We start from the raw sequence: 25,444 nt of genomic DNA on the forward strand, positions 1-25,444 counted from the left end.
TTTAATTTTTTTGATGTAGGAGGTCAGTGTGTTTTGTGCAACTTTATAATTAGTCTATTAAAAATTAACTTTACTTTTTGAGATAGAGCTGCTCTGTATTCTGTATACAGAGCAGCTGTATCTTGCGCTAAGACCTGAATCCATTAAGAGTCATCGGGTCCTGCGTGTCTGACACGCAGGATCCACCTGTAAATCGATCACATTTAAGTTAATAACCAAGTCAAAACACGAGACAGCACTCCAAAAGTAAGGAAAGAAAGTGGATTTATTCACATGTGACGTTTCAGCCCTACTCTATGGGGCGTTTCTTGAGAAAGGCCCCAAGGACTAGTGCTGAAACGTTGCATGTGGTGAATAAGTCCACTTTCTTTCACTATTTTTGGAGTGCTGTCTCGTATTTTGACAACGTATCTGTGGCACTTGCCACGTGTCCAAACGGAAATAATGCACACTGTCCTATGAATTAAGAAACTTGTGCTGCTTTAACCTTTTTGTAAGTTATGAACTAAGATGTGATAGATAGCAGCTCGAGCCGACGGATTCAGGTCTTAGAGCACGATACAGCTACTCTGTATACAGAATACAGAGCAGCTGTATCTCAAAAATAGAGAAATTTTAGACTAATTATAAAGTTGCACAACTCACTGATTTCCTTCTTTTTTTTTTTTAAATAAAAATCTATTTAAAAAGTTTTACGTAGCCTTTAAAAGCAAGACTTTACATTTTATTGCCACCTGACAGGTTCTTGCTAGACTGCACTACAAGCACGCAAATGAAAAGATAAATCGGGAATATTTAGCATTACGTAAAGTAGTGGTTAAAATGTGTTCAAGCGTTTGTTTACTTTTGATCAATTCATAGTATTTATAATAATAAAGAAAACTCAGATTTAATCAAGAATAAAAAGCAAAAAAGCTGTGTAACTGTAAAACGTGTCATTCACTAAGTCCTTAGTTACAGAATGTGTTCTAGTACAGGGCTGTTGGTTGCTATTGGGAAAAACAATCAACAAGCATTAAAAAAAAAAAATTAAAAAAAATTCCAATGTATATTATTATTCTATCACCTGTATAGAGTATGTTCACACATTAAATAGATTTTTCAGTTGCAGAAATTTCTGCAACAAGTCTGCCATGTGAATGGGGTTCCTTCTGCATAATGTGCATCGATTTCTGCAAACCCCAATCACATGAATAGGACAGTCGCAGAAATTAGAAAGAATCTGCCACGGCTCTTCCAAATGCGTGAATATACCCTCCTTACACTTCAAAACACATTTCTACTTTTTCACCACGGAATTAAAATGTAGCAAAACTTTAGTTTCTTGAAAAGCTTATTAATCACGTGACCATATGTAAACAAGTTTTATTAGAAGTCTACCAAATATATGGTCTTCATTTGAATGTTTGTGTAATGTTATAGGGTGCCTTTACACTCGTCAATAATGCATATAATATGTTAAATTCTGGATCAAGGGATTATTCGCTACTGCTCTTGAAAAAACAGTCTAACCAGTGTTTGAAGCATCAAGGAATGGCCAAAATGTAAGGAAATTTTAATAGTAGTGACATCGTACAAAGGAAGGGCACCAAAGTGGTTAAATCGCTAGAATAGATCTTCCGAGCAAAATTTTTAGTATACCCGAAGATCTGATTTTGACTGTTGAAAGTTATTATCGAAGCATGTGAAGTCACCTAGAGTAAAAACAGTAAGACTCCATTTAGGAGCGCCACTGCTGCAATCACTTGTCAATGGTGCACAATAGTAGACACACACACATATATATATATATATATATATATATATATATATATATATATATATATATATATATATATAGGTGACTCCATGTTGCTGCCATTGGTTATAGTTTATATTATGTTTGCCTTGATAGGTACTTGACATATTTTCTTACATATAATATGATGCAAATGTGGCAATATGTACAGTATAGATATCTTAACTTGTCATATAGCATTTATACAGAATATTGTCACTGGAATGTATACAATTTGAAATGCCTCTTCAATTTGTGTACTTTATATGATTTTGTACGGTTTCTCCTTTATTTTTGTTTTTTTACTATATACAAAAACCAATACACATAGGTTTTTTAAAAACAAAACCCAATGCTTATGTCACCACCAGAAAACGTTCATGTACATCACCTGTGTAATACATTTCATTCAATGTATCTACAATCTGTCTGAGATTACGAACACATCCCACAGCTAATGCAACCAGCAATTCAAATCCTGCATTTATTGTAGCTGGTGAACTGCACACTGGAATAGCTTGTTCAGCTGGAAGCTCGCCAGTTTTCATATACTGCAAATAAACGTTGGATGCCGGGAATATGAAGTCATCAATCAGTTCCTAAAATAAAAACAGCCTACATTAGCAGACACATCATCCAGTTTGAGTTCACATAATTGTTCGAAGGTGAAACCCATTTTCAATATAAAAAGTTCTCAATGAGCACCAAAAAAACCTAGAGATCAGAGACCTAGAGAACAGTTTATCCTTATAATCCTAACTCCTGAGGGTGGTTTCACATACCGCTTGCTTTAAAATAAAATAAAAATGTTACTGCAGTTCTTGATGCATTGAACCTACTCGTGGCTTTGGATCAAAATAACTGCAAGCACTTCTACCTCTTTCTTGCTGGATCCATTTCCGGCTTTCGCTCAAAAACCTGCATTAAAATTTGCAGTGGCATTTTCCAAACATCGCTGTGAGAGAAACCACCCTTAGGCCAGGATCACATATGCAGTTTTGATGCAGTGTTTGGCTGTTTATTTAGCCGAAATCAGAAATGGACACAAAAGAAAGAAGGTGCATCAGTCATTTCTTTATGCCTTTCCTTCCTTTGAAATGTATCCACTTCTGCCATTTCTCATTGACCATAGAAAGTTTTATTAAAGAGGATACGGACACGGAACCCACGGGCAAATCAGGGTGGTTTCACATGTACCGTTTTGATGCAGCTTTTAAGCCAATACCAGTCGTGTATTTAAAAAAAGAAAAAAAAAAAAGAAGTATGAATTGAACTTAGATGTGATCGATAACAGCTGGACCTGTTGTCACCGAAGCAGTCAGTCCCGCTGACCTGACGGATTAGTTTCAGCGCAAGATACAGTTTATGTTTTCAGTATACATAGAAGCTGTATCACAAAAAGTCAAAACATTATTTAACAATTACAAAGTTGCATTAAACACAAACATTTTTTTTTTTACTAAAACAAAGTCTTTAAAGTTTTACATAGCCTTTAACCCCTAAATGACACGGCCAATTTTGGCCTTGAGGACAGAGCAATTTTTTTTACATTTCCCTCTTTTGCATCCCGACGCTCATAACTCTTTTTTTTTTGTACGACGTAGTTGTATGAGACTGTTTTTTGCGGGACGAGTTGTACTTTATGTAGGTACCATTTTTTGGTACAAATACATTATCGTTTAATTTCTCAAAATTTTTATTTTGGCGAAAATGCAGAAAAAAAAGCAGTTGCGCAGCAGTTTTAATTATTTTTTTTTTTTTTACACCATACACCGATCATTAGAAATAATGTTATACATTTGTTGTACAGGTTGTTACGGTCGGGGCGATACCAAATATGTCTATATTATTTCATGTTTTGGGACTCATATTTTAAAAAGTTTATTTATTATAAAAAAATGTGTGTTTGTGTATTTTTTTTTACTTTTTATTTATTTATCATTAACTTTTTTTTAATTACCCTTCTTTTGGTCTTGTCCTAAATAATCTAAGAAATTATAAGTATACAGTCAGGGAGGCTGAGCTATTATCTTCTCCCTGACTAACCATCAGCAGTAAATGCGATAGTAGTTTGCACCCTCCACTGTGGAGAACTTGTGTGTAATAGTCCATGCAATTTTATCATACAATAAATTCTGGTTCAGTGGCAGATAGATCCCCATAGACTGTCACCAAAGCCTAATTCAGACAGTTGTTAAGCAGCAGTGATGTACAGTGATAGAAGCAGAAACAAAAACGAAGAAACACACAAAGAATACCTTCATGCAACACATGGGAAACCTTCGTTTTGGTTGGAGTGTCCCTTGATCAACACCTGGCATTGGCTCCAAAAATTGCATCAAAACGACACATGTGAAACCACCCTCAGGTTGAAATTACACATGCAGTTTGTGGCAGTTTTTTTGTGCCAAACCCAGGAGTGGATCCAAAAAGAAGGAAAAGTATAAAGGAAAGACTGATACTTCTTTTTCATATCCACTACATATCCTAATGGTGTATACCCTATATAAGTGGTTCATGTAAAACTAATTTAGAAAGCCTATTAAAGGAACAGTGTCATCACAAATTATTTTTTTATATGTTAAAGATGTTAGTGCTTTATTAAAAACGTTTATATTCATTTGTGTGTTTGTGTTTTACTTTTTCTTATTTTTACACTTTTTCTTCCCTATGGGGGCTGCCATTTTTTGTTCCATTTCTGTGTGTGTCGATTAACGACACATACAGACATGGAATACGGCAGCCACAGTCCCATAGGGACTGCGAACGGCTCCCGTCCCATTGACTTCAGTGTACGGCGTCTGTGTGGGAACTGCGCATGCGCCGCTCCCACACAGTCCAATTCGAAATTGGCGCCGTCCGGAGCCATTTTCCTGTGGACCGGAAGTCGCGGCCGGACAGTAATATTACTACTTCCGGTCGCGGCTTCCGGATTTGTGCACTTGGACCAGCGGCTGCAAACGGAGCGGACGGGCCGGAGGGAGCCGCGGCGGCAGGAGCAGGTAAGAGATTTCAATGTATGTTCGTGTTTGTGTGTGTTTACTACTGTATGTAAACCTACTACACTGTGTGTTAGCTCAAAAAATGGCGACACACAGTGTAGGAGGTTACACCGTTCAAACCCCTCGTTTATCCCGGCACTAGCCAGGATAAAGGAGGGGGGGGATGCTGAGAGCTCACTAGAGCGAGGGCTTTTTACCCAATTTTGCAAAGCTGCAATTTTGGGGATAGCTCCATCTAGTGACCAAAAATGGGTAGTATTATAAATTAGAAATAATTTATAATATTTCCTGACTCGTGAAAAAAATAAAAAAAATTTGAACAATGTTTAATCACCCACACTAAATGTTTAATTTAAAAAAAACAAACATGTTTTTCTGGCAACACATTCCCTTTAAGGACAAAAACAAACTTTTAGCATGAAAACTATTATTGAACATAATTAAAAATATATACAAGCAAGTATAGAAATGCAATAAAAAGTACAACCTTCACAATAAGATAGAGATGAGGTAAGTGGGATAGGAGTACAGACTGTGTCGAGGTCCTACAAGGCGGCTTGCTATAGTTAAAGAGGCTCTGTCACCAGATTCTCAAATCCCTATCTCCTATTGCATGTGATGCAATGTAGATAACAGTAACGGTTTTTTTTGTTTTTTTAAAACGTTCATTTTTGGCCAAGTTATGACCTATTTTATATATATGCAAATGAGCTTTGAAATGGACAACTGGGCGTGTTTTTTATCGTATGTCCAACTGGGCGTGTATTGTGTTCTTAACTGGGCGTGTTTACGTGTAGGACGCTGACCAATCAGTGACCAGTCAGCGTCATACACTCCTCTCCATTCATTTACACAGCACATAGAGTTCTTACTAGAACGATGTGCAGCCACATACACAAGTGTCCTGATAATGAATACACATGAAATTCAGCCTGGACGTCATGTGTATTCAGAATCCTGACACTTCTGAATCTTTTCTGTGAGATTTCCAGCAAGGGAAACGAAATCTCGCGAGATTACGAGATTGTTTCCCTTGCTGGAAATCTCACAGAAAAGATTCAGAAGTGTCAGGATTCTGAGTACACATGACGTCCAGGCTGGAGGTCATGTGTATTCATTATCAGGACACTTGTGTATGTGGCTGCACATCGTTCTAGTTAGAACGTGATGCTGCTGTGTAAATGAATGGAGAGGAGTACATGATGCTGATTGGTCACCGATTCGTCAGCGTCATACACTTCTATTCACAATGCCCAGTTAGTAAAACAAGTAAACACGCCCAGTTAAAAACACAATACACGCCCAGTTGGACATACGAAAAAAAACACGCCCAGTTGGAAATACGAAAAAAAACATGCCCAGTTGTCCATTAGAAAGGCTCATTTGCATATATATAAAATTGCTCATAACTTGGCCAAAAATGAACGCTTAAAAAAAAACCAAAAAAAACGTTACTGTTATCTACATAGCAGCGCCGATCACATGCAATAGGAGATGGGGGTTTGAGAATCTGGTGACAGAGCCTCTTTAACTAAATCAATATATTCTATTGTAGTAGGTCCCAACATGAGTACACCAGGGTAAACACACACAATATAAATAGTAGATAAATGACATGCTTCATAATTACAAATAACAGCATAGCAAGTAAGCATATAGTTACCCCTGATGGAAAAATACATACAAAATGCAAGGCTGGAACAAGTGACACCACCAATAAAGGACCAGACCCACACAACACTGCCACATACTGGTGCTTGCTATACTGTTATTTGTAATTATGAAGCATGTCTTATCTACGATCTATATTGTGCGTTTACCCTGGTGTACTCATGTTGGGACCTACTATAATATATTGATTTACTGCATTATAACAAGCCTTCTTGTAGGTCCTTGACACAGTCTGTATTCATATCCCACTTCTCTTCTTTCTCCATCTTGTTGTGAAGATTGTACTTTTTATTGCATTCCTATACATGCTCGCATAGAATTTTAATTATATTATTCAATAAAAAAAATGTCATGCTAAAAGGTCGGGTTTGTCCTTAATAGGCTCTCAAAGAAACTACATCAAGAACTGCCACCGAAACGGCATGTGCGATTCCAGCCCTAGAAAGTTTTCTGGGAAGACATAGCATAGAATAGTCTTATTACCAGGGGACAACTACCTTGTTCTGAAAACCAAGTTTGTAACGGTCTGACAAAGCTGTATGAAACTAGAGTGAGCAGTAAACAAAGGCCACGTTTAACAAAAAAAAACAGACAATACCTTAATGAGATTAGCACCCCCTTTCTCGCAGCCAATGTGATATTTCTTTTCAGGTGTCTGAAACGCTAGTAATTCTTTTGTTACTCCCAGATGACCTTCAAGAATAGTTTCCTCAATACCAGTCTCGCCTGTTCTCTTCACATCATCCTAAGAAAAATAAAATTGACCGATATGTAGCCATTTCAATTACCATGTATTGATATATAGGTTTGTGGGAAAATATTCTGTATAAATTGTATTTAAATCATTGATATCCCTGCTCATTCTGGGGATAGGAGTCCAGTGGGTGGGTTCTACTCATTGATTGTCAATTAACTTTGTATGTATACAGGGAAGACTGTCAATCAATGAGCAGGACCGCTGCTGGGACTCCACACAAACCACAGCTACATATTTTTTCTGCAAACGTGAAAACACTTCAGACATGAGACTATAAACTTACCCTTATCCTTTTAAGCCAATCAATTTCATTGTTTAGAAGAACTTCTGCATTAGGGATGTTAATGTTGCTGTTGTAAGCATAATTCAGAAGGTGCCTCAGTAGGGTGAAATAATCCCCAGAGTGTTTGGCTCGTTCTCTCGCTGTACTCTGTAAATGAAACCAAAAAGTAGCATTTACGGGTTTTGTTTCCTAACATTTCAAATTTATATCTACTTAACCCCCTAAGGACGCAGCCTTGTTTGGGCCTTAAAGAGGCTCTGTCACCACATTGTGCAACCCCCATCTGCTATTGCAGCAGATCGGCGCTGCAATATAGATTACAGTAACGTTTTTATTTTTAAAAAACGAGCATTTTTGGCCAAGTTATGACCATTTTCGTATTTATGCAAATGAGGCTTGCAAAAGTACAACTGGGCGTGTTGAAAAGTAAAAGTCCAACTGGGCGTGTATTATGTGCGTACATCGGGGCGTGTTTACTTCTTTTACTAGCTGGGCTTTCTGAAGAGAAGTATCATCCACTTCTCTTCAGAACGCCCAGCTTCTGGCAGTGCAGATCTGTGACGTCGCTCACAGGTCCTGCATCGTGTCGGCACCAGAGGCTACAGATGATTCTGCAGCAGCATCGGCGTTTGCAGGTAAGTCGATGTAGCTACTTACCTGCAAACGCTGATGCTGCTGCAGAATCAACTGTAGCCTCTGGTGCAGACACGATGCAGGACCTGTGAGTGACGTCACAGATCTGCACTGCCAGAAGCTGGGCGTTCTGAAGAGAAGTGGATGATACTTCTCTTCAGAAAGCCCAGCTAGTAAAAGTAGTAAACACGCCCCGATGTACGCACATAATACACGCCCAGTTGGACTTTTACTTTTCAACACGCCCAGTTGTACTTTTGCAAGCCTCATTTGCATAAATACGAAAATGGTCATAACTTGGCCAAAAACGCTCGTTTTTTAAAAATAAAAACGTTACTGTAATCTACATTGCAGCGCCTATCTGCTGCAATAGCAGATAGGGGTTGCACAATCTGGTGACAGAGCCTCTTTAATGTTCAGAGCAGATTTTTTAAATCTGACATATTTCACTTTATGTGGTAACAACTTCAGAATGCTTAAACTTATCCAAGCGATTCTGAGATTGTTTTCTCATGAGACATTGGGCTTTGTGTTAGTGGTAAAATTTGGTCGATATATTCAGTGTTTGTAAAAATTAAGAAAAAATAAAATTTTTCTGAATTTAAATGCATCTGCTTGTAAAACAGATGGTTATACCACCCAAAATAGTTACTAGTTCACATTTCCCATATGTCCACTTTAGATTGGCAGCATTTTTTGAACATTCTTTTATTTTTCTTGGACGTTACAAGGCTTAGAACATAAACAATTTCTCATTTTTAAGAATTTCAAGCCTTTTTTTTTTAAAGGTACCTGTTCAGTTCTGAAGTGGCTTTGAGGGGCCTATGTATTAGAAACTAGGCTTTCGTAGATGGCATAGCCGGACCCCATTATTAGGCGTTAGGTTGCCATCGCTGCGTGCCATCATTGGTGGTTTAACCCATAAGAAGCCGCGATCGCTATTGAACACGACTTCTAAGGGGTTAATCAGCGGAGACACAGCAATCGGTCCCTGCTATAGGAGCTGCGGAAACTCCTGTACAAGACAGCAGCTGTCACAGCTCCCGTATGTGTCGGAAAGACGGCCGAAATGGCTGTTCCTCCCATGACGTTCTATTAGGTCATGGAGAGCGAACGCTACAGCTACCATGACCTAATAGTACGTCCAGGAGTGGGAAGGGGTTAAAGAGGACTTGTCCCCACTTTTTTTTTTACACTTTGAAAGAATGATGCTTTAACCCCGCAGCCATTTTTCAGATTTTCATTTTTTCCTCCCCACCTTCCAAAAGCCATAACTTTTTTATTTTTCCGTCGATATAGTCAAATCAGGGCTTGATTTTTGCGGGACAAGGTGTAGTTTTTTCCTAGCACCATATAATGTACTAGGAAACTGAAAAAAAATAATTTGTGGGGTAGAAAATGAAAAAAAAACAAAAAAACCAGCGATTCCTCCATTGCTTTTTTGCGCTTTGTTTTTACGGAATTCACTGTGCAATTAAAACATGTTATTCTGTGGGTCAGTAAGATTTACGGCGATTCAAATATATATATAAAACCGAAGTGTAAAAAATAAAATTTATTTTGTGTCGCCAAATTCTGAGAGCCATAACTTTTTTCGTCGATTAAGTGGTATGAGGGCTTATGTTTTGCGGGATAAGCTGCAGTTTTTAATGATACCATTTTGGGGTACATGTGACGTATTGATCACTTTTTATAACATTTTTTGTGGGAGATGAGGTGACCAAAAAAGAACGATTCTGGCGTTTACGAAATTAAAAGTTGTGTCTTTTTTTAACACACTTCCTTGTTTCTCCCAATATCGGATCCATACACCAGAGAGTAGCGCTATGATTAAGAACTGAAAAGTTCGAAACACGTAGGCACTCTCTCCCGGGATTTTTTAATTTCTTGTTTTAATTTTAACTTAAATAAACAGTTTTACACAATATAAACATACCACACAAACTATATATAGACTTACACTATACATACACACAAACACACTATAGACTTACATTATACACACTATATAGTGTGTGTTTGGTATATACAGTGTGTATAATGTAAGTCTATATAGTGTGGGTTTGGTATATACAGACTTACATTATACACACTATATATACCAAACACACATGATATAGACTTACATTATATACACTCTAAACACCATACACACACACTATATAGAATTACACTATGTTCACACCACACACACACACACACACACACACACACACACACGAGCCTCTTCCTCTGCAGTGCTTTGGTACAGCCTACAGGACCTTGATCATGTGATGTCACTACAGGTCCTACACCTCCCGGTTGCAGTGTTGTCATTATCAAGTGGCTACTGGAGGTGTAGACGGGCTTGACAGTGCAGAGCATCAGAGCAGGCATCTGCCCATCACTATCTCTGATAGTCTGCACCCTACAGCTGATGTGCTGTGCGCCCCTTACACAGTGGGGGAATGATGAATCCTGCGCAGTCGCACACCATTAAGGCCAGCCCTGCTTGCAGTGGAGTTTTCCCTGGCATTTATTCCCTGCTTTTGTTTGGACAAAATAATGCTCATAGTTCATAAAAGTAGTCAACGCTATGCTTACTCAATAACTGTAGAGTTCCAAACCTCCTCTGGCATTTACATCGGCACAAAAACTATACCGGGAGCTTCAATGAATGGGTTTCCATGGCGGACCAGCTGCACGCAAGCCTTATATCGCCAAGCACAATGTCAAGCGTCGGATGGTGTGGTGTAAAGCACGCCGCCACTGGACTCTGGAGAAGTGGAAACGTGTTCTGTGGAGTTATTATTAATCAAGCTTCTCTATCAGGCAGACTGATGCATGAGTCTGGGTTTGGCGAATGCCAAGAGAAAGTTACCTGCCTGACTGCATTGTCCCAACTGTAAAGTTAGTTGGAGGAGGGATAATGCTATGGGGTGGTTTCTCAGGGGCTGGCCTAGGCCCGTTCGTTCCAATGAAGGGAAATCTTAATGCTTCAGCATACCAAGACATTTTGGACAATTGTATGCTTCCAACTTCGTGGGAACAGTTTGGGGAAGGCCCTTTTCGGTTACAGTACGACGGTGCACCACTGCACAAAGCAGGGTCCATAAGGGCATGGTTGGTGAGTTTGATGGGGCTTAGGTCAGGGCTTTCTGAGGGACAGTGAAGTTCTTTCACACCGAACTCCTTTGGGATGAACAAGAACGGAGATTGTGAACCAGGCCCTCTCATTCTAGATCAGTGTCTGACTTCACAAATGCTGTTTTAGATAAATGGGCAAAAATTCCCACAGACACTCCAAAATCTTGCAGAAAACATTCCCAAAAGAGTGGAAGCTGTTTCAGCTGCAAAGGGAGGGGGGGGGGGGGCACAACCAACTCCATATTAATAACTATGGACTTCGAATGGGACATCATAAAAGCTCCTATATATGTAACGTGTAAGTGTCCCAATACTATACAGTCATATCATGTAGTGTATCTCCAATCCCAGATGTTGTGGCAGAGCATCAGCTGTAATACACAGCAGTCATTCGCTGTGTATGGCACAGGCACAGCTCCTGGGGTCACACCATCCCCGTGCAGAACATTTAGGTCAGCAACCCCTGTGGTCTCCAACTGTTTTCAAATCTGATTTTATCCATCTTCCATTATTTCCATTTCTTGACTGGGAGGGAAATTGAAGTAGTAGCATTTATCCTTCCCAGCTTCTTCTCTCAAAGGCCTTTTACACCGGCCGACAATAGAACGGTGCAGCGAGCGCAGAACGACGAGACATAGTTGATCGGCGCTCCTTTGCTCCTGTCACACGGAGCTATGGATGGGGACAAGCAGTCGTTACTCCGAACGCTCGTCCCCATACATTAACATGTCGGCAGCGGGTCAGGGAGATGTGCTGCCGACAATGATAATATCTTAGTTTTTTAAACCGATACAACCAGCAGATCATTTACAGGGTAATTATCGGCAAGGAGCGTTATATGAACGCTCGTCTGCACGATAATAGCCCAGTATTAAAAAGGCCTTAAAGGAACAGTGTTACCACAATTTTTTTTTAAATATGTTAAAGATGTTAGTGCTTTATTAAAAACGTTTGGATTAATTTGTGTGTTTGTGTTTTACTTTTTCTTATTTTTACACTTTTTCTTCCCTATGGGGGCTGCCATTTTTTTTCCCATTTCTGTATGTGTCGATTAACGACACATACAGACATGGAATACGGCAGCCACAGTCCCATAGGGACTGCGAACGGGGCCCGTTCGCAGTCACTATGGTGTACGCCGTCTGTGTGAACGGCGCATGCGCCGCTCCCACACAGTTCAATTTGAAATGCGCGCCGTCCGGCGCCATTTTCCTGTGGACCGGAAGTCGCGGCCGGACAGTAAGATTACTACTTCCGGTCGCGGCTTCCGGACTTGTGCACATGGAGCAGACGGAGCTGACGGAGCGGAGGGAGCGGCGGCGACTGGAGCAGGTAAGGGATTTCTATGTATGTTTACTACTGTATGTAAACCTTCTACACTGTGTGTTAGCTCAAAAAATGGCGACACACAGTGTAGGAGGTTAGACCGTTCAAACCCCTAGTTTCTCCCGGCACTAGCCAGGATAAAGGAGGGGGGGATGCTGAGAGCTCACTAGAGCGAGGGCTTTTTACCCAATTTTGCAGCATAAAGCAATGTGGTTGCTTTACCACATGCAATGCTGCAATTTTGGGAATGGCTCTATCTAGTGACCAGCAATGAGAAATATTATAAATTAGAATCCAATTGAATCCAATTTATAATATTTCCTGACTCGTGAAAAAAAATAAAATTAGAACAATGTTTAATCACCTATACACTAATTGTTTAACTAAAAAAAAACCAAACATGTTTTGCTGGCAACACATTCCCTTTAAAGACAATCTTTCACCTCCCCATACATGTGCAGCATGTAATGGGGTGGGCTGCACAAACCCTGGGGCACTTTACGTTTTTTTTTCTACCTTCCTCCGTTATTTAGATATCGGTGCAGTTATATTTGGTGCCCGATATTTAAATAACCCCCTGGATTGTCAACGGGGCGCTTACTGGCAACGGGGCGTGTTACAGCAAGAGCGAGGAGAGAGTGAACGCTCTCACTCTTCAGCTTTCAAGCTACGGACAGTGGAAGAGATGGGGAGCGCTTGCACTGTCCGTAGCAGAGACACGCCCCCTTGCCAGTTGGGCAGACAATGTACAACATTGATCTCTCGCAAGAGCTGAACAGATGAGAGCTTCTCTCCACAGCTCTTCCACTGTCCGTAGCATTGACACGCGCCCTCGCCAATTCGGCAGAAGACTTATCTTGAAAGCTGAAGAGTGAGTGTTCTCTCTCCTCGCTTTTGCTGTAACACTGTCCATATCTGATTGGACAGTGTCACAGCCATAGTAACACGCCCCGTTGCCAGTACACGCCCCGTTGACAGTTCAGGGGGTTATTTAAATATCGGGCACCAAATATAACGGCACCGATATCTAAATAACGGAGGGAGGTAGAAAAAAAAAATGTAAAGTGCCCCAGGGTTTGTGCAGCCCTGCCCATTACATGCTGCACATGTATGGGGAGGTGAAAGGTTCTCTTTAAGACGGCTTAATATCATTGTAATCAAAATGCTACACTGATAATATATTCATGATGGGCACAGAAAATTCTAGAATAAAATAACCTAGCATATTCCAGCTCCCACGTTTGAACACAATTTTTCATTTATCATTGATATGATCTATATAAAATTTAATTTTTTTCAATAAATTGCATTTTTTTTTTAGTATGGATCCTCCGTTAAAGCTTATATTTTAGTTGAAAGCTGCATACACAATTCTGCTGTTGTCCCTAGAAACAGTCAACAAGCTTTTTTGTTAATAGACAATACTTTGCTTAGCTAAGCTCCTATTTGGGCAATGTTTTTTTTGAAAGCTGAAAGGACAGGTATCGCGGGAAATTTTTTTTTTATATAAATTTGCTTTTAGTGTGTTATTAAAATAAATTTTATTTATTTGTGTTTTACTTTTTTCTTACTTTTACTTCACTATGGGGGCTGCCATTTTTTTTTCCATCTCTGTATGTGTCGATTAACGACATATACAGAGATGGAATACGGCACATACAACCCCATAGAGAATGCGAACGGGAGCCGTTCCATTCACTATAGTGTACGCCGTCTGTGTGGGAACGGCGCATGCGCCGCTCCCACACAGTCCAAAAGGAAGGTCTTCGGCCGAGCGACATCCGGCGCCATTTTCATGTGGACCGGAAGCCGTGGCCGGACAGTAAGATGACGACTTCCGGTCACGGCTTCCGGACATGTGTTCAGAAGCAAGGACTATTTATAATATTTCCTGACTTGTGAAAAAATTAAAAAAAATTCGAACAATGTGTAATCATGTATATACTAACTGTTTATCTAAAATAAAAAAATAAAAATTTCTAGCGACACATTCCCTTGAAGCTTAGACCAACACAAAATATCTCCAAGACAACACGGTTGAATATAAAATCTTAAAAATATGTAAAATGGCTTACCCCCAGTACTGTAAAGAGCAATGTGATGAAGAAAATAAGGGGCCTGTGCCCCATGCAGCACCTAGTAGCCATAAGAAAGAACTGCTCCTGTGCCATTTGCCTCACAAGTCTGCAAAACATAAAATAAGAGTTTGAATAAATGAACAAACCACAGACATCAAAATTTACATTCATGGAATAGTCATTCAGGAGAACGCCAGAGAGTACCACTAGAATGCTCTTGTGCACATTTGATCTAGAAGATGGTTATTAACCTCCAGCACTGGACAGCTAATCATAGGCAAGCTTTTTTTTTCTCTCACCTTTTTAACCAATTAATGTAGGGGTCAGCATAATAATTTGAAGGGGGGGGGGGTGTTGAGTGTCTACCTGCATGATTCTAGGCGCTGCATATACCCCTGTGTGTAAGCAGCACAGACTTTAGTGCTGAGAACAGACGTGGTATTTAAATGAAATGTGTAAATACATCTGTATGTACGTAGTATCAACATGGTTATGTTTTTGTGCAGGGAGAATAGATTCATGAAATTAGCCAGAAAAGCCAGGATTTTTTATTGCAGTCCTGGATGAACTGCACTATGGATTATAGGAACGATCAGAGCTTTGCATCACCTTTGAAGTGGATACAGACAGCACAAAAATGTCCTAGTAATATCAAAGAAAAAAACAGCACCCCATCACTTATGTGCTGATCATAAATCCTGTACTGAAATATAGCGCTGAACAGTTCAGTCTGTATTATCGGATCTCCCTTAAGACTTGGATGCTTCTCCCTCTCCACGCTGAGTGTACAACTTCCTACACTCCTAACTACGATCAGAGACAGAAGCTGGAGAAGAGAGCAGATGACAGCCCTAATAGGAGCAGTGTTCATTTTGCATTTAGGAACAAATTAACATGAATAAAATTTCAGTGCACAGGTGTCCATAGCCTCTATTTGGCAAAACCGTACATCTCATTAAGAGTATGTACGATAAGTATGTATTTTTTTTTTTTTAAATTTCACAATTTCTATTCAATTAAACACCCGTAATGATGATCGGGTGCCAGAAAGGGTTAAAACAGCCAGGATCAGCTTTTTCCACTTCAGGGCTGTTAGTGCTAGAGGGCGTCCATCAATCATAGCCATCCTCCAACAGGTGATCGTGTGGGCACAACTTCTGTAACCCACACGATCACATTCAAGTACGTCGGGGTGTGGGAAGAGTCCCCCTAGATGTACGTGACTTCGTAGAAAGGGGTTAAGGACAGGAACTATTTCAGGATCCTGTAGAGTACACCCAGGTTACCCAGTGGCCACAGAAGCAGCTTGTCCTCGTACGCAGTATAGTATGTAGAACTGTACTGCTGAGTAGCTCCACTAGACAGACAATAAGTTCAGTTATGCCGTGTCCACTAAATGACTTTACTTGCCCCCAGTGATGCGCCTCTTCACAGGCGTATAACCAGTGAAATGCACACATTGAATTGCTGCATCTTCCAGTCAATCATACGTGCTGCAGATTGGAACGGTCTGTGGCATTGTAAGTTTATTATGGTTACGATGACCCAGGAAAGACTATTGTCTCATGAAAGCCATTGTAATTTAAGGGACTACTGTACTCCTGTACCATCAACTATCATGTACCCTGAAAGATTTCTAATTTAAAATGATAAAGTATTTTACAAGTAAAATAAACTAACTCTCTCAAGGATGGACCAATAATTAATATATGCATTTTAAATTGGTGTCTGGGAAAAAAAAAAAAAAGTGTCACATTTAACCCCTTCACGCACCAAGATGGGCCATTACGTGCGGGAGTGATGTTTGGAGCGCGCTCCATATGCTGCGGGTGTCGGATGTATTTTACAGCCGTCACCCGGGACTAACAGCCGGGAGCAGCGATTGTGCTATTCTTGGCTGTTTAACCCCTCAAAAGTTGCGGTCAATCGCAACCTCAGCATCTGAGTCATTGAAAAGAGGGGGACAGCTCATCACCCCTCCCCCCGCTGTGAGATCGGGGGGTGACAACAAATGTTATGGCAGCCCATGGGCCTAATGAAGGCCCCCAGGCCTCTGTTAAGCCCTGCCTGTAAAAATAACAATATACTGCAATACGTTAGTATTGACGTATATTGTACCAGCGATCTAACGATCGCTGATTCAAGTTCCTTAGGGGGCTAATAGTGTGTGTAAAAAAGTGAAAAACAAAGTTTGAGTGAAAAAAATAATGTAAAAAATAAAAAGTAAACTAAGTTGGTATCGCTACGTCCGTAAAAGTCTGAACTACTACAATATAGCGTTCTTTAATGCGCACGGTGAATGCCATAAAAAATAAAAACCGCCAAAAAACCGTTGTTTTATGGTAATTTTAGCGCTCAAAATTTTTTTCATAAAAAGTGATCAAAAAGCTCTACGTACAAAAAAAATGGTACGGATAAAAACTACAGCTCATCCCGCAAAAAAAAAAATAAGCCCTCACACGGCTTAAAATCGGTGAAAAAATAAAAACGGAAGGTTAAGGCTCTCCGAATGTGGCGACACAAAAAGGTTTTTTTTTTAACAAAAAGTTTATCAATAAAAGTTGTAATATATATATATATATATATATATATATATATATATATATATATATATATATATAAATTTGGCATCACCGTAATCGTATTGAGCCACAGAATAAAGATAAGTTGTCATTTTTACTGCACGGTGAAAGCCGTAAAAACGAAACCCAAAAAAAGAAACCCAAAAAAACAAAATTAAGGAAATCGCAGTTTTTCCCAGCTTCAGCCCGCAAATAATTATTTTTCAATTTCCCAGTACATTAGATGGAACTATAAATGGTACCAAAAGAAATTACAATTCCTCCCACAAAAAAGAATCCCTCACACCACTCAGGTGACGGAAAAAGAAAAAAGTTATGGCTCTTGGAACGCAGGGAGTAAAAAACGAAAAATCAAAAAATGGCTTTGCCCCGAAGGTTAAAAGTGACAAAGTAGAAAATGTGAATAATAGAAGGGTTATAGGGCACGTTTACACAGGGCAATTACAAGGGTGCGTAAAAGTACACACAGGAAATTCCGGCCGAAGAACCGCACCAAATTGTGGTGCAATTTTTCGGCAGGAACGTCCGCTGAATAAAACAGCATATTTTGAAAAAGTCCATACTTACACGTCCTTCTGACGTCCCGCAGCCCGGCCTCCTGGGAGGACGTTTCATCCCATGTGTCCTCTTCAGCCTGTGATTGACTGCAGCAGTCACAACCCTGGAGGCCAGGCTGCACGCAGAGATTTTTGGGTAAGTATAATCTTTTTTTCTGAGTTGCGATTTTTGCGGTGGAATCTCAGCTTTTCCACCACAAAAACCGCAACCTCTGCTTTATGTTGCAGGGTTTACCTCCCATTGAATTCAATGGGGGAAAACCCGCAACAGAAAAGCAGGAATGCCGGAGCATAAATTGACATGCTGCGGAAAAAAAAAAGGAAAAAAAAACCACCGCAGGTCAGTTTGGAAACATTTTTTCGGCGGGTTTTTTTTTACACAGCGCGTGGATGAGATTTATTCAAATCTCATCCACTCTGCTACTACTGTATTATGTATTCAAATATATTGTGGAAAATCAGCTGTATTTGCTCTACGCGTGAACCCGGCCATATATTGGTTGTGTCTAAAAGCATTTGTAAAACACTTTTACGAACCTTATTAAGAATTCTACCTGCTCAATAGATAAAAGTCTTTTTAAAACACAATTAGGAATAAGTTAGAACTCACTTGCTTTGACAATGAAGCAACAAGTCAATAATAAAAGTCTGCCATGCTTTCTCTTTGCTGAGGGCTTCCAGTGCGGTTGGTATTAAAGCAAAACACAAGGTCATCGCCTCAAGAGCCTCACAACAAACTTGTTCGTCTTCTGGGTCGGGTTCATTGCCAGCATTGGTCTGTTAAAGAGGGATGTTATAATGTAAATATCCAATGCGAATTAAATATATGTACATACGCACCTATAATGTAGCACAAAGTAATCCCTTTAAACTTGCATCCCAAAAAGAGAAATTCTTATCACTAGATAACCAATTACAAGACAAAACAAACTCGGCGGGAACGCGCAATATAATTTTTTAATAATTTAAGTTTCTTATAAAGCACCAAAATAATCTGCAGTGATGTACAGTCATCACTTACATCAGTACCTGTCCCCAGTGGGGCTCACAATCAAATTTTTCTATTCCAGACACAAGGGCTAAGTGCATAGGAAACTAATTAACTTAGGAGTAGGTTTTTGGAAAACATACAAACTCCATGCAGGTGTCTTTGGTTGGTTTCAAACCTAGAACCTTACTGCTGCAAGGTGTAGGCTATGAAAATAAACATTTATTCGGTACTGCATGCATTTCTCTTACCTTCTCATAAATTGTGCTTAGTTCCTCATTGGCTGAAAACACCAACTGAACAGATCCACAGCCAGATGCCCAGATTACTTTTTGTATTGCTCGAATTACACAAATATCAGGGATATACTTAGAAGCCTAGAGCAAAAGTTAAATTCATACAGTTAATTAAAAGGTTAAGATTGTGAATCAGGTCTCCAAAATGATAACTCCTGAAAGCTTACTTCATCGGAAATTTGTTGTGCCAGACGTATTGCTACGTTTCTCAACATACATTCTGAAGTTGGATTTGGAATGTTCTGTAGGGCATTTTGTAGCACCACTGCTTGATCATGGGTAGCCTAAGTATAAAAAAGTATAAATCAAGTATCAGTGTTGCATCAATTTAAATCTAAAATAGACAAAGGAACTCGACAGGTGATCTCCCCAAAAGACTAGAAAAAAACTTTAATTTTACATGTTAGTGGTTACCTAGAGTTAAAAAAAAAGTCACTAAGTTTTAGGTTTCAATCTCCTTTCCTTCATTTATTTTGAGACCCCTTGATATTCAGTTTGCAAGATGCTCCTAGTTCAGACGTTTCTTCTGTGGGCTTGTCCCTCCTAGTAATACACGCTGAATGTGAGGTCTGTGTACAGGATGCTGCTGTCTTCACTAGCTCTCATGCTATAACAGATTTCTCTCTACACTAACCTGTGCGATTCCACCTCTGCTCTCCTTCCTAGCTCCACTCTGATACGGACAGCCTGGGTTATCTGCTTTCCCTGAACACTAAAAAGACTTACTGATGGATTTCAGTTAAATTCAGCAACACAGCCAAGCTGCACAGACTCCACAGCAGCAAAATTGTAGAACGTTTTTTAAATGAAGACTATCTAGAAGTTGCTTAACTTTGCACTTGGTAAAATGCAGTGCAAAAGGTGTCTATAGCCTATAAACTAGCCTGAATCCTATAACCAAATTTGTCAAATATAAAAAAGGACCTGTACTGAAAATATAAAAAGCTCCAGCCCTTATGCAGGTATTGCAGCAAAGATAATTTTTTTTTTTATTATCTTCTTTAACATAGGGAAGATGCTTCAGTCTAATATGATATGTGGGAAAACATTTAGCAAATTAGAGAGAAAAAAAACCAAAACTGATACATTAAAAAGGGTGGTCTAAAACAGACAACCCATTTAAATCTACTCAAATTATCATTAACCTACCGGTGACACAGGATTTGATCCTTCGACAGGCTGGCAAGCTTCAGCAACAGCTCGGACATGTCCATAACCAATCGCAGTAAGCAACAATTTGGCGACTTTTAGAGCATTAAGATAAGCACTTCTCCTTGTTTCCATGTCAGCATTTGGCAGGAAGTTATTACGAGTAAGCATGCTCAACACAAGCGGCAAACCACCACTTTTCAGGAAGTTAAACTGAAAGTCGCTAGCATCTTCTCCCAAGGGTGCATTGGCAGGCATCAACAAGGCATAAACAACCTAGAAATCAGAAACAAACAACCATAGGGTTAATTTGCAAGGGCATCTTAAATAGACTGCCACAGTTTAGACCCATTAAGTACGCAGCCAATTTTGGCCTTAAAGCGGATCATTTAGATATCTATCCTGCTCTGTCTGACAACAGCATAAAGAAGTGACAGACATGCCGATTTCAGTGTACTGTCACTTATTAATGTTAAAGAGGCTCTGTCACCACATTATAAGTGCCCTAACTTGTACATTATGTGATTGGCGCTGTAATGTAGATTACAGCAGTGTTTTTTATTTAGAAAAACGATAATTTTTGACTGAGTTATGACCTATATTAGCTTTATGCTAATCACTTTCTTAATGGACAACTGGGCGTGTTTTACTTTTTGACCAAGTGGGCGTTGTGGAGAGAAGTGTATGACGCTGACCAATCAGCATCATACACTTCTCCCCATTTATTTACACAGCACATAGTAATCTTACATGGATTGATTGCCGAATTATAAAAAAGAAACAAGTGAGGTTTCCCAGTCCCCAGCCATAGGAACGGAACAGGACTCTAACAAACTACGGAACGGGTAGGAGGGGTCATTACCCCACAGAAATTAACATTTATCCTTCTGGGAAATAGACTACTCACATGCATTGAAATAATTTGGAGCATCTTTTACACACTGCAAAGAAATGTTAATATCACCAATATAAAATTGACATTTATTGCATGGAGCATTACATCTCCATTATGATAAGGAAGATTTTTTTTGTAAACAGTCTAGTCCTGGTGTGTCATTTGTTTTGCACACTTTTTTTAAATATGTTACGAGTAAAGGTTACATTTTAAACGAAACTCTAGTCCTACTCCAGTGATTAATTACAAATTCTTGTAGAGTATAGAAAATATCAAGTCCTGCGGTGGAAGGCTTCAAAATATACCACTAACACCTCAATTCCTCTTTAAGTAGTTTAGGAACGCTTTAATGTAGATAAGTAATGTGTTTTTGTTTTTTAAATATATATTTAATTTTGAAAAAGTTATGAGTCTGGTGGCGATGTTTGATCATACTCCCGTCGCTTGTGTGAAGAAACTACGGGAGTGACAGCACAGCGTGATCTCGCGAGATCACGCTGTGCTGTGGGTTAAGCTGGACATGAATGAAGAGATAAAATGAAAAAAGAAGAATAGATGTGCTTTGCGAGTACATGAATAACGCATGCCCTCGCAAAGAACACTGATGCATAGCGGACCAGATTCACTCACGCTTTTCACGCACGTGAATCTGATACGCTCGTGTGAATGTAGCCTTAGAGTGGTTAATTCCCATCTTAGACATTTCTAGCATAGCCACGTGATATGCCATAAATGTCTGATAGGCGTGGGTCCCAGCTTTGGAACCCGCACCGATCTGCAGAACGTGGTCATCCAATCTCAGTCACGCCCGGTGAGGCAGCCGCATGTGCACAGCACTCTTCATTCTATGGGATTAACGGATAAGGGATTCTTTGAGTACGAACCATAAAACCCTTTTCTAGTAGTCCATTGGGAGACACAGACCACGACTGTTGCCACTAGGAGGCGTGACGGAAAGAATAGAAAAACAACAATCCTCATACAGGATATGCTCCTGCTTCAGGACATATCCCTCCTACAGGCACTGAACTAATTCTGTCTGTACAGAAGCGGTAGGAGAAGCAGACACAACGTAAAGAGAAAATCAATGTTAGAACCAGAAAAGAAACCATGTCTAACGGACAACCTTATCAACTTAGCTGTGTCCCCCAATGGGCTAGAAGAAAAAAGGGATTTAAAGTGAGTAATCAAAAAAATCCCCATTTCTCGTTCATCTTATCGGGAGGCACAGACCCTGGGAAGTCCCAAAGCAGTCCTCATATGTGGGAAAGGAATAAAAGGATGCGATTATCTACTCCACCCACAGATGTTTGCAAGAACTTGCAACCACGGAAAGTACATGCAATAGGAGATAGGGATTTGATAATCTGGTGACAGAGCCTCTTTAAGGTGAAAGGAGACCACCTTGGGGGAAAAAGATGGAGAGTTAAATATGGCAGGACATAGCCGTCAGCTCAGAAACACTCTGTATAGGGGCCACTGATGCAAAAAAAACCACCACCTTCCTGATAAGGAAATGTAATGAGATCTTTTGTAGAGGTTCAAACGTACCTAACTGCAGCGTGAAGAGAACAAAGTTCAGATCCCAAATATGAGTTGGTGACCAATAGGAGTGTGGAAGCGTGAGAGATGACCTGCACGAAAGGTTAAATATAAGTTTTGGATGGAACTGGTCTGTCGAAGAGTATGGACAATGCAGACACCTGACTTTTAAGACAATGTAGGGGGAAGTCCACGATCCAACCCTGCCAGGAGGAACAACAGAATTCTGTATAGGCCTTTGCAGTGGTAAATTCAGGCATTGAACATGGCGTGGATCACCTGCTCCGACAAGCCCCATGCTTTTAGCATTGCGGCTTCAATAGCCATCGCATTCAACAAAGAGACAATAAATTTGGGCTGAAGAAAGAACCCTGAAATAGCAAAAACGGTGCGGCCAGCCGGAGCCACGTGGATGGCAGGAGCCCCCTCTGCTTGGCTTCTAAAGACCTTCAGGAAGAGGATCAAAGCAGGAGCGGGGTAAAATATAAAATTAGGTTGAATTGGTCCTACAGAAACACTACAGTATTGACCGCACATGTTTTGGGATCCCAAGCCCAATTAATGAATTGGGGAACATGATATCCAGGTACAACTGCAATCAAGTCCACGTTCGGCGACCCCACCGGGAACAAATCTGGTAGAACTCCTTCTGATAAAGAGACCGCTCCCATGGGTCGACCCGTTTGCGACTGAGGAAATCTGAAACCCAATCGTCGACTCCAATATGTGCACTGCAGAGAGCAGGAACATGGAGTTCCGCCCACTTCAGAATCTCTGTTGCCTCTGCCATTGCTGATAAACTCTGCGTCGCTCCTTGGTGATTGAGATAGGCCACTGTAGTAACATCATCCGTCTTGACCCGGACCAGGCAGCCAGATCTGAAAAGTCTTCCAATGAATGAGACAAAGGAATATGACTCTCAATTCCAAGATGTTAATTAAAAGACTGGGTTCCTGGTGGGACCACAGGCCACGTGTCTCAGCAACTCCAGATACTCATGTCCCTGGAGAGGACATGCCAGTGGAGTGGGCAAAAAGACCAGTGCCGAGGGATAGCTGGGAGGTGAGCCACCAGTTGTATGATCAGGGGAATTTAGATTCTGCGGTACAGGGTATCAGACGACCAGTTCCGCCGGGAAAGGATCGCAAACGGAATGGCCTAGATGAAAGCCACCATGAAGCCCAGAACCCCGAGGAGAGAGGTGAGGGCTCGCATCCACAGAGATTGTACTCCCTGTTAAAGGGTGGAGAACTTCTCTGGAGGAAGTAACACCAGAGCCGATTTTCCCGATTGTGAGAAACAGGCATCATGACTCCCTGAATTAAAGGAACAGTGTCGCCACAATTTTTTTTTTATATCAGTTTGATGTTAGTGTTTTATTAAAAACGTTTGTATTTATTTGTGTGTTACTTTTTTTTATTTTTACACTTTTTCTTCCCTATGGGGGCTGCCATTTTTTTTTCCATTTCTGTATGTGTTGATTAACGACACATACAGACATGGAATACGGCAGCTCCAGTCCCATAGGGACTGCGAACGGGGCCCGTTCCATCCACGATGGTGTACGCCGTCTGTGTGGGAACGGCGCATGCGCCGCTCCCACACAGTCCAATTTGAAATGCGCGCTGTCCGGCGCCATTTTCCTGTGGACCGGAAGTCACGGCCGGACAGTAAGATTACTACTTCCGGACTTGTGCACATGGAGCAGCGGCAGCAGACGGTCCGGTGGGAGCGGCGGTGACTGGAGCAGGTAAGTGATTTCTATGTATGTTCGTGTTTTACTGTGTGTTTACTACTGTATGTTAACCTACTACACTGTGTGTTAGCTCAAAAAATGGCGACACAGTGTAGGAGGTTAGACCGTTCAATCCCCTCGTTTCTCCCGGCACTAGCCAGAAAAAAGGAGGGGGGGATTCTGAGAGCTCACTAGAGCGAGGGATTTTTTCCCAATTTTGCAGCATAAAGCAATGTGGTTGCTTTACCACATGCAATGCTGCAATTTTGGGAATTGCTCCATCTAGTGACCAGCAATGGGAAATATTATAAATTGAATCCAATTTATAATATTTCCTGACTCATGAAAAAAATAAAAAACATTAGAACAATGTTTAATCACCCACACACTAATTGTTTAACTAAAAAAAAAACAAAACATTTTTTGCTACCAAAACATTCCCTTTAAGAGTGAGTCTATTGCCTGAAAAAAAAAAAGGAATCTGCATAGGTAGGGGATGGAGGTGGTGAGGACTTAAAATGTGTTGGTGGTAGGCTTACTTCCTCGCATCCGGGCGTCCATGTGAGAGCCAGACATCCTTGAAACGCAGGAAGCCTGTACAGCTTCAGGCCAAGTTGGTCTTTGCGCCAGCTGAGTACCATCCATGTACCAGCTACAGATGAAGTGGCACACAGCTGGGGAGCGGCCTTTAAGTTGGTTGGCAAAAGAGGAGCTTGCGATAGTCTTAATTTTGGCAGGGTAGAATGTTGCAGTGAGATAGACACTAAGCACCTTCCTCAAATGGCAGCTAGAAGAGCGAAGTACTAAAAGAATAAAACATAAAAAAAGCAAAGACAGCCTGCTGAACCTAACAAGGGTGTCAGCTTAGTGTCCATGGTAGGCAAAGAATGAATTAGCTCAGTGCCTGTAGGAGGGGCCAACACTTAGTTTTAGTGTCACGCTTCCTAGTGGCAACATGTACCCATGGCCTGTGTTCCCTAATGAGACAAACTATAAACAGCTTTGAACTTTTCAGATGCGTCGGACCATAGCGACTGCTGCATCTGA

General features: G+C 40.5%; 1 protein-coding gene across 4 annotated transcripts in view; it reads right to left on the minus strand.

The window, feature by feature from the left end:
* Positions 1-25,444, minus strand: part of USP9X (ubiquitin specific peptidase 9 X-linked) — a 195,687-nt gene that overhangs the window by 32,756 nt on the left and 137,487 nt on the right. For all 4 annotated transcript variants that reach the window (XM_075853942.1, XM_075853941.1, XM_075853939.1 and 1 more), the window contains exons 23-30: positions 20,226-20,501; positions 19,244-19,360; positions 19,032-19,157; positions 18,403-18,569; positions 14,651-14,759; positions 7,491-7,637; positions 7,049-7,195; positions 2,169-2,376 (exon numbers count right to left, since the gene is read on the minus strand). In XM_075853942.1, coding sequence (XP_075710057.1) covers positions 2,169-2,376; positions 7,049-7,195; positions 7,491-7,637; positions 14,651-14,759; positions 18,403-18,569; positions 19,032-19,157; positions 19,244-19,360; positions 20,226-20,501 — 1,297 coding nt within the window. The remainder of the gene's footprint in view (positions 1-2,168; positions 2,377-7,048; positions 7,196-7,490; positions 7,638-14,650; positions 14,760-18,402; positions 18,570-19,031; positions 19,158-19,243; positions 19,361-20,225; positions 20,502-25,444) is intronic.

Source organism: Rhinoderma darwinii, chromosome 2, assembly GCF_050947455.1.
Source record: "Rhinoderma darwinii isolate aRhiDar2 chromosome 2, aRhiDar2.hap1, whole genome shotgun sequence".
Taxonomy (NCBI): domain Eukaryota; kingdom Metazoa; phylum Chordata; class Amphibia; order Anura; family Rhinodermatidae; genus Rhinoderma; species Rhinoderma darwinii.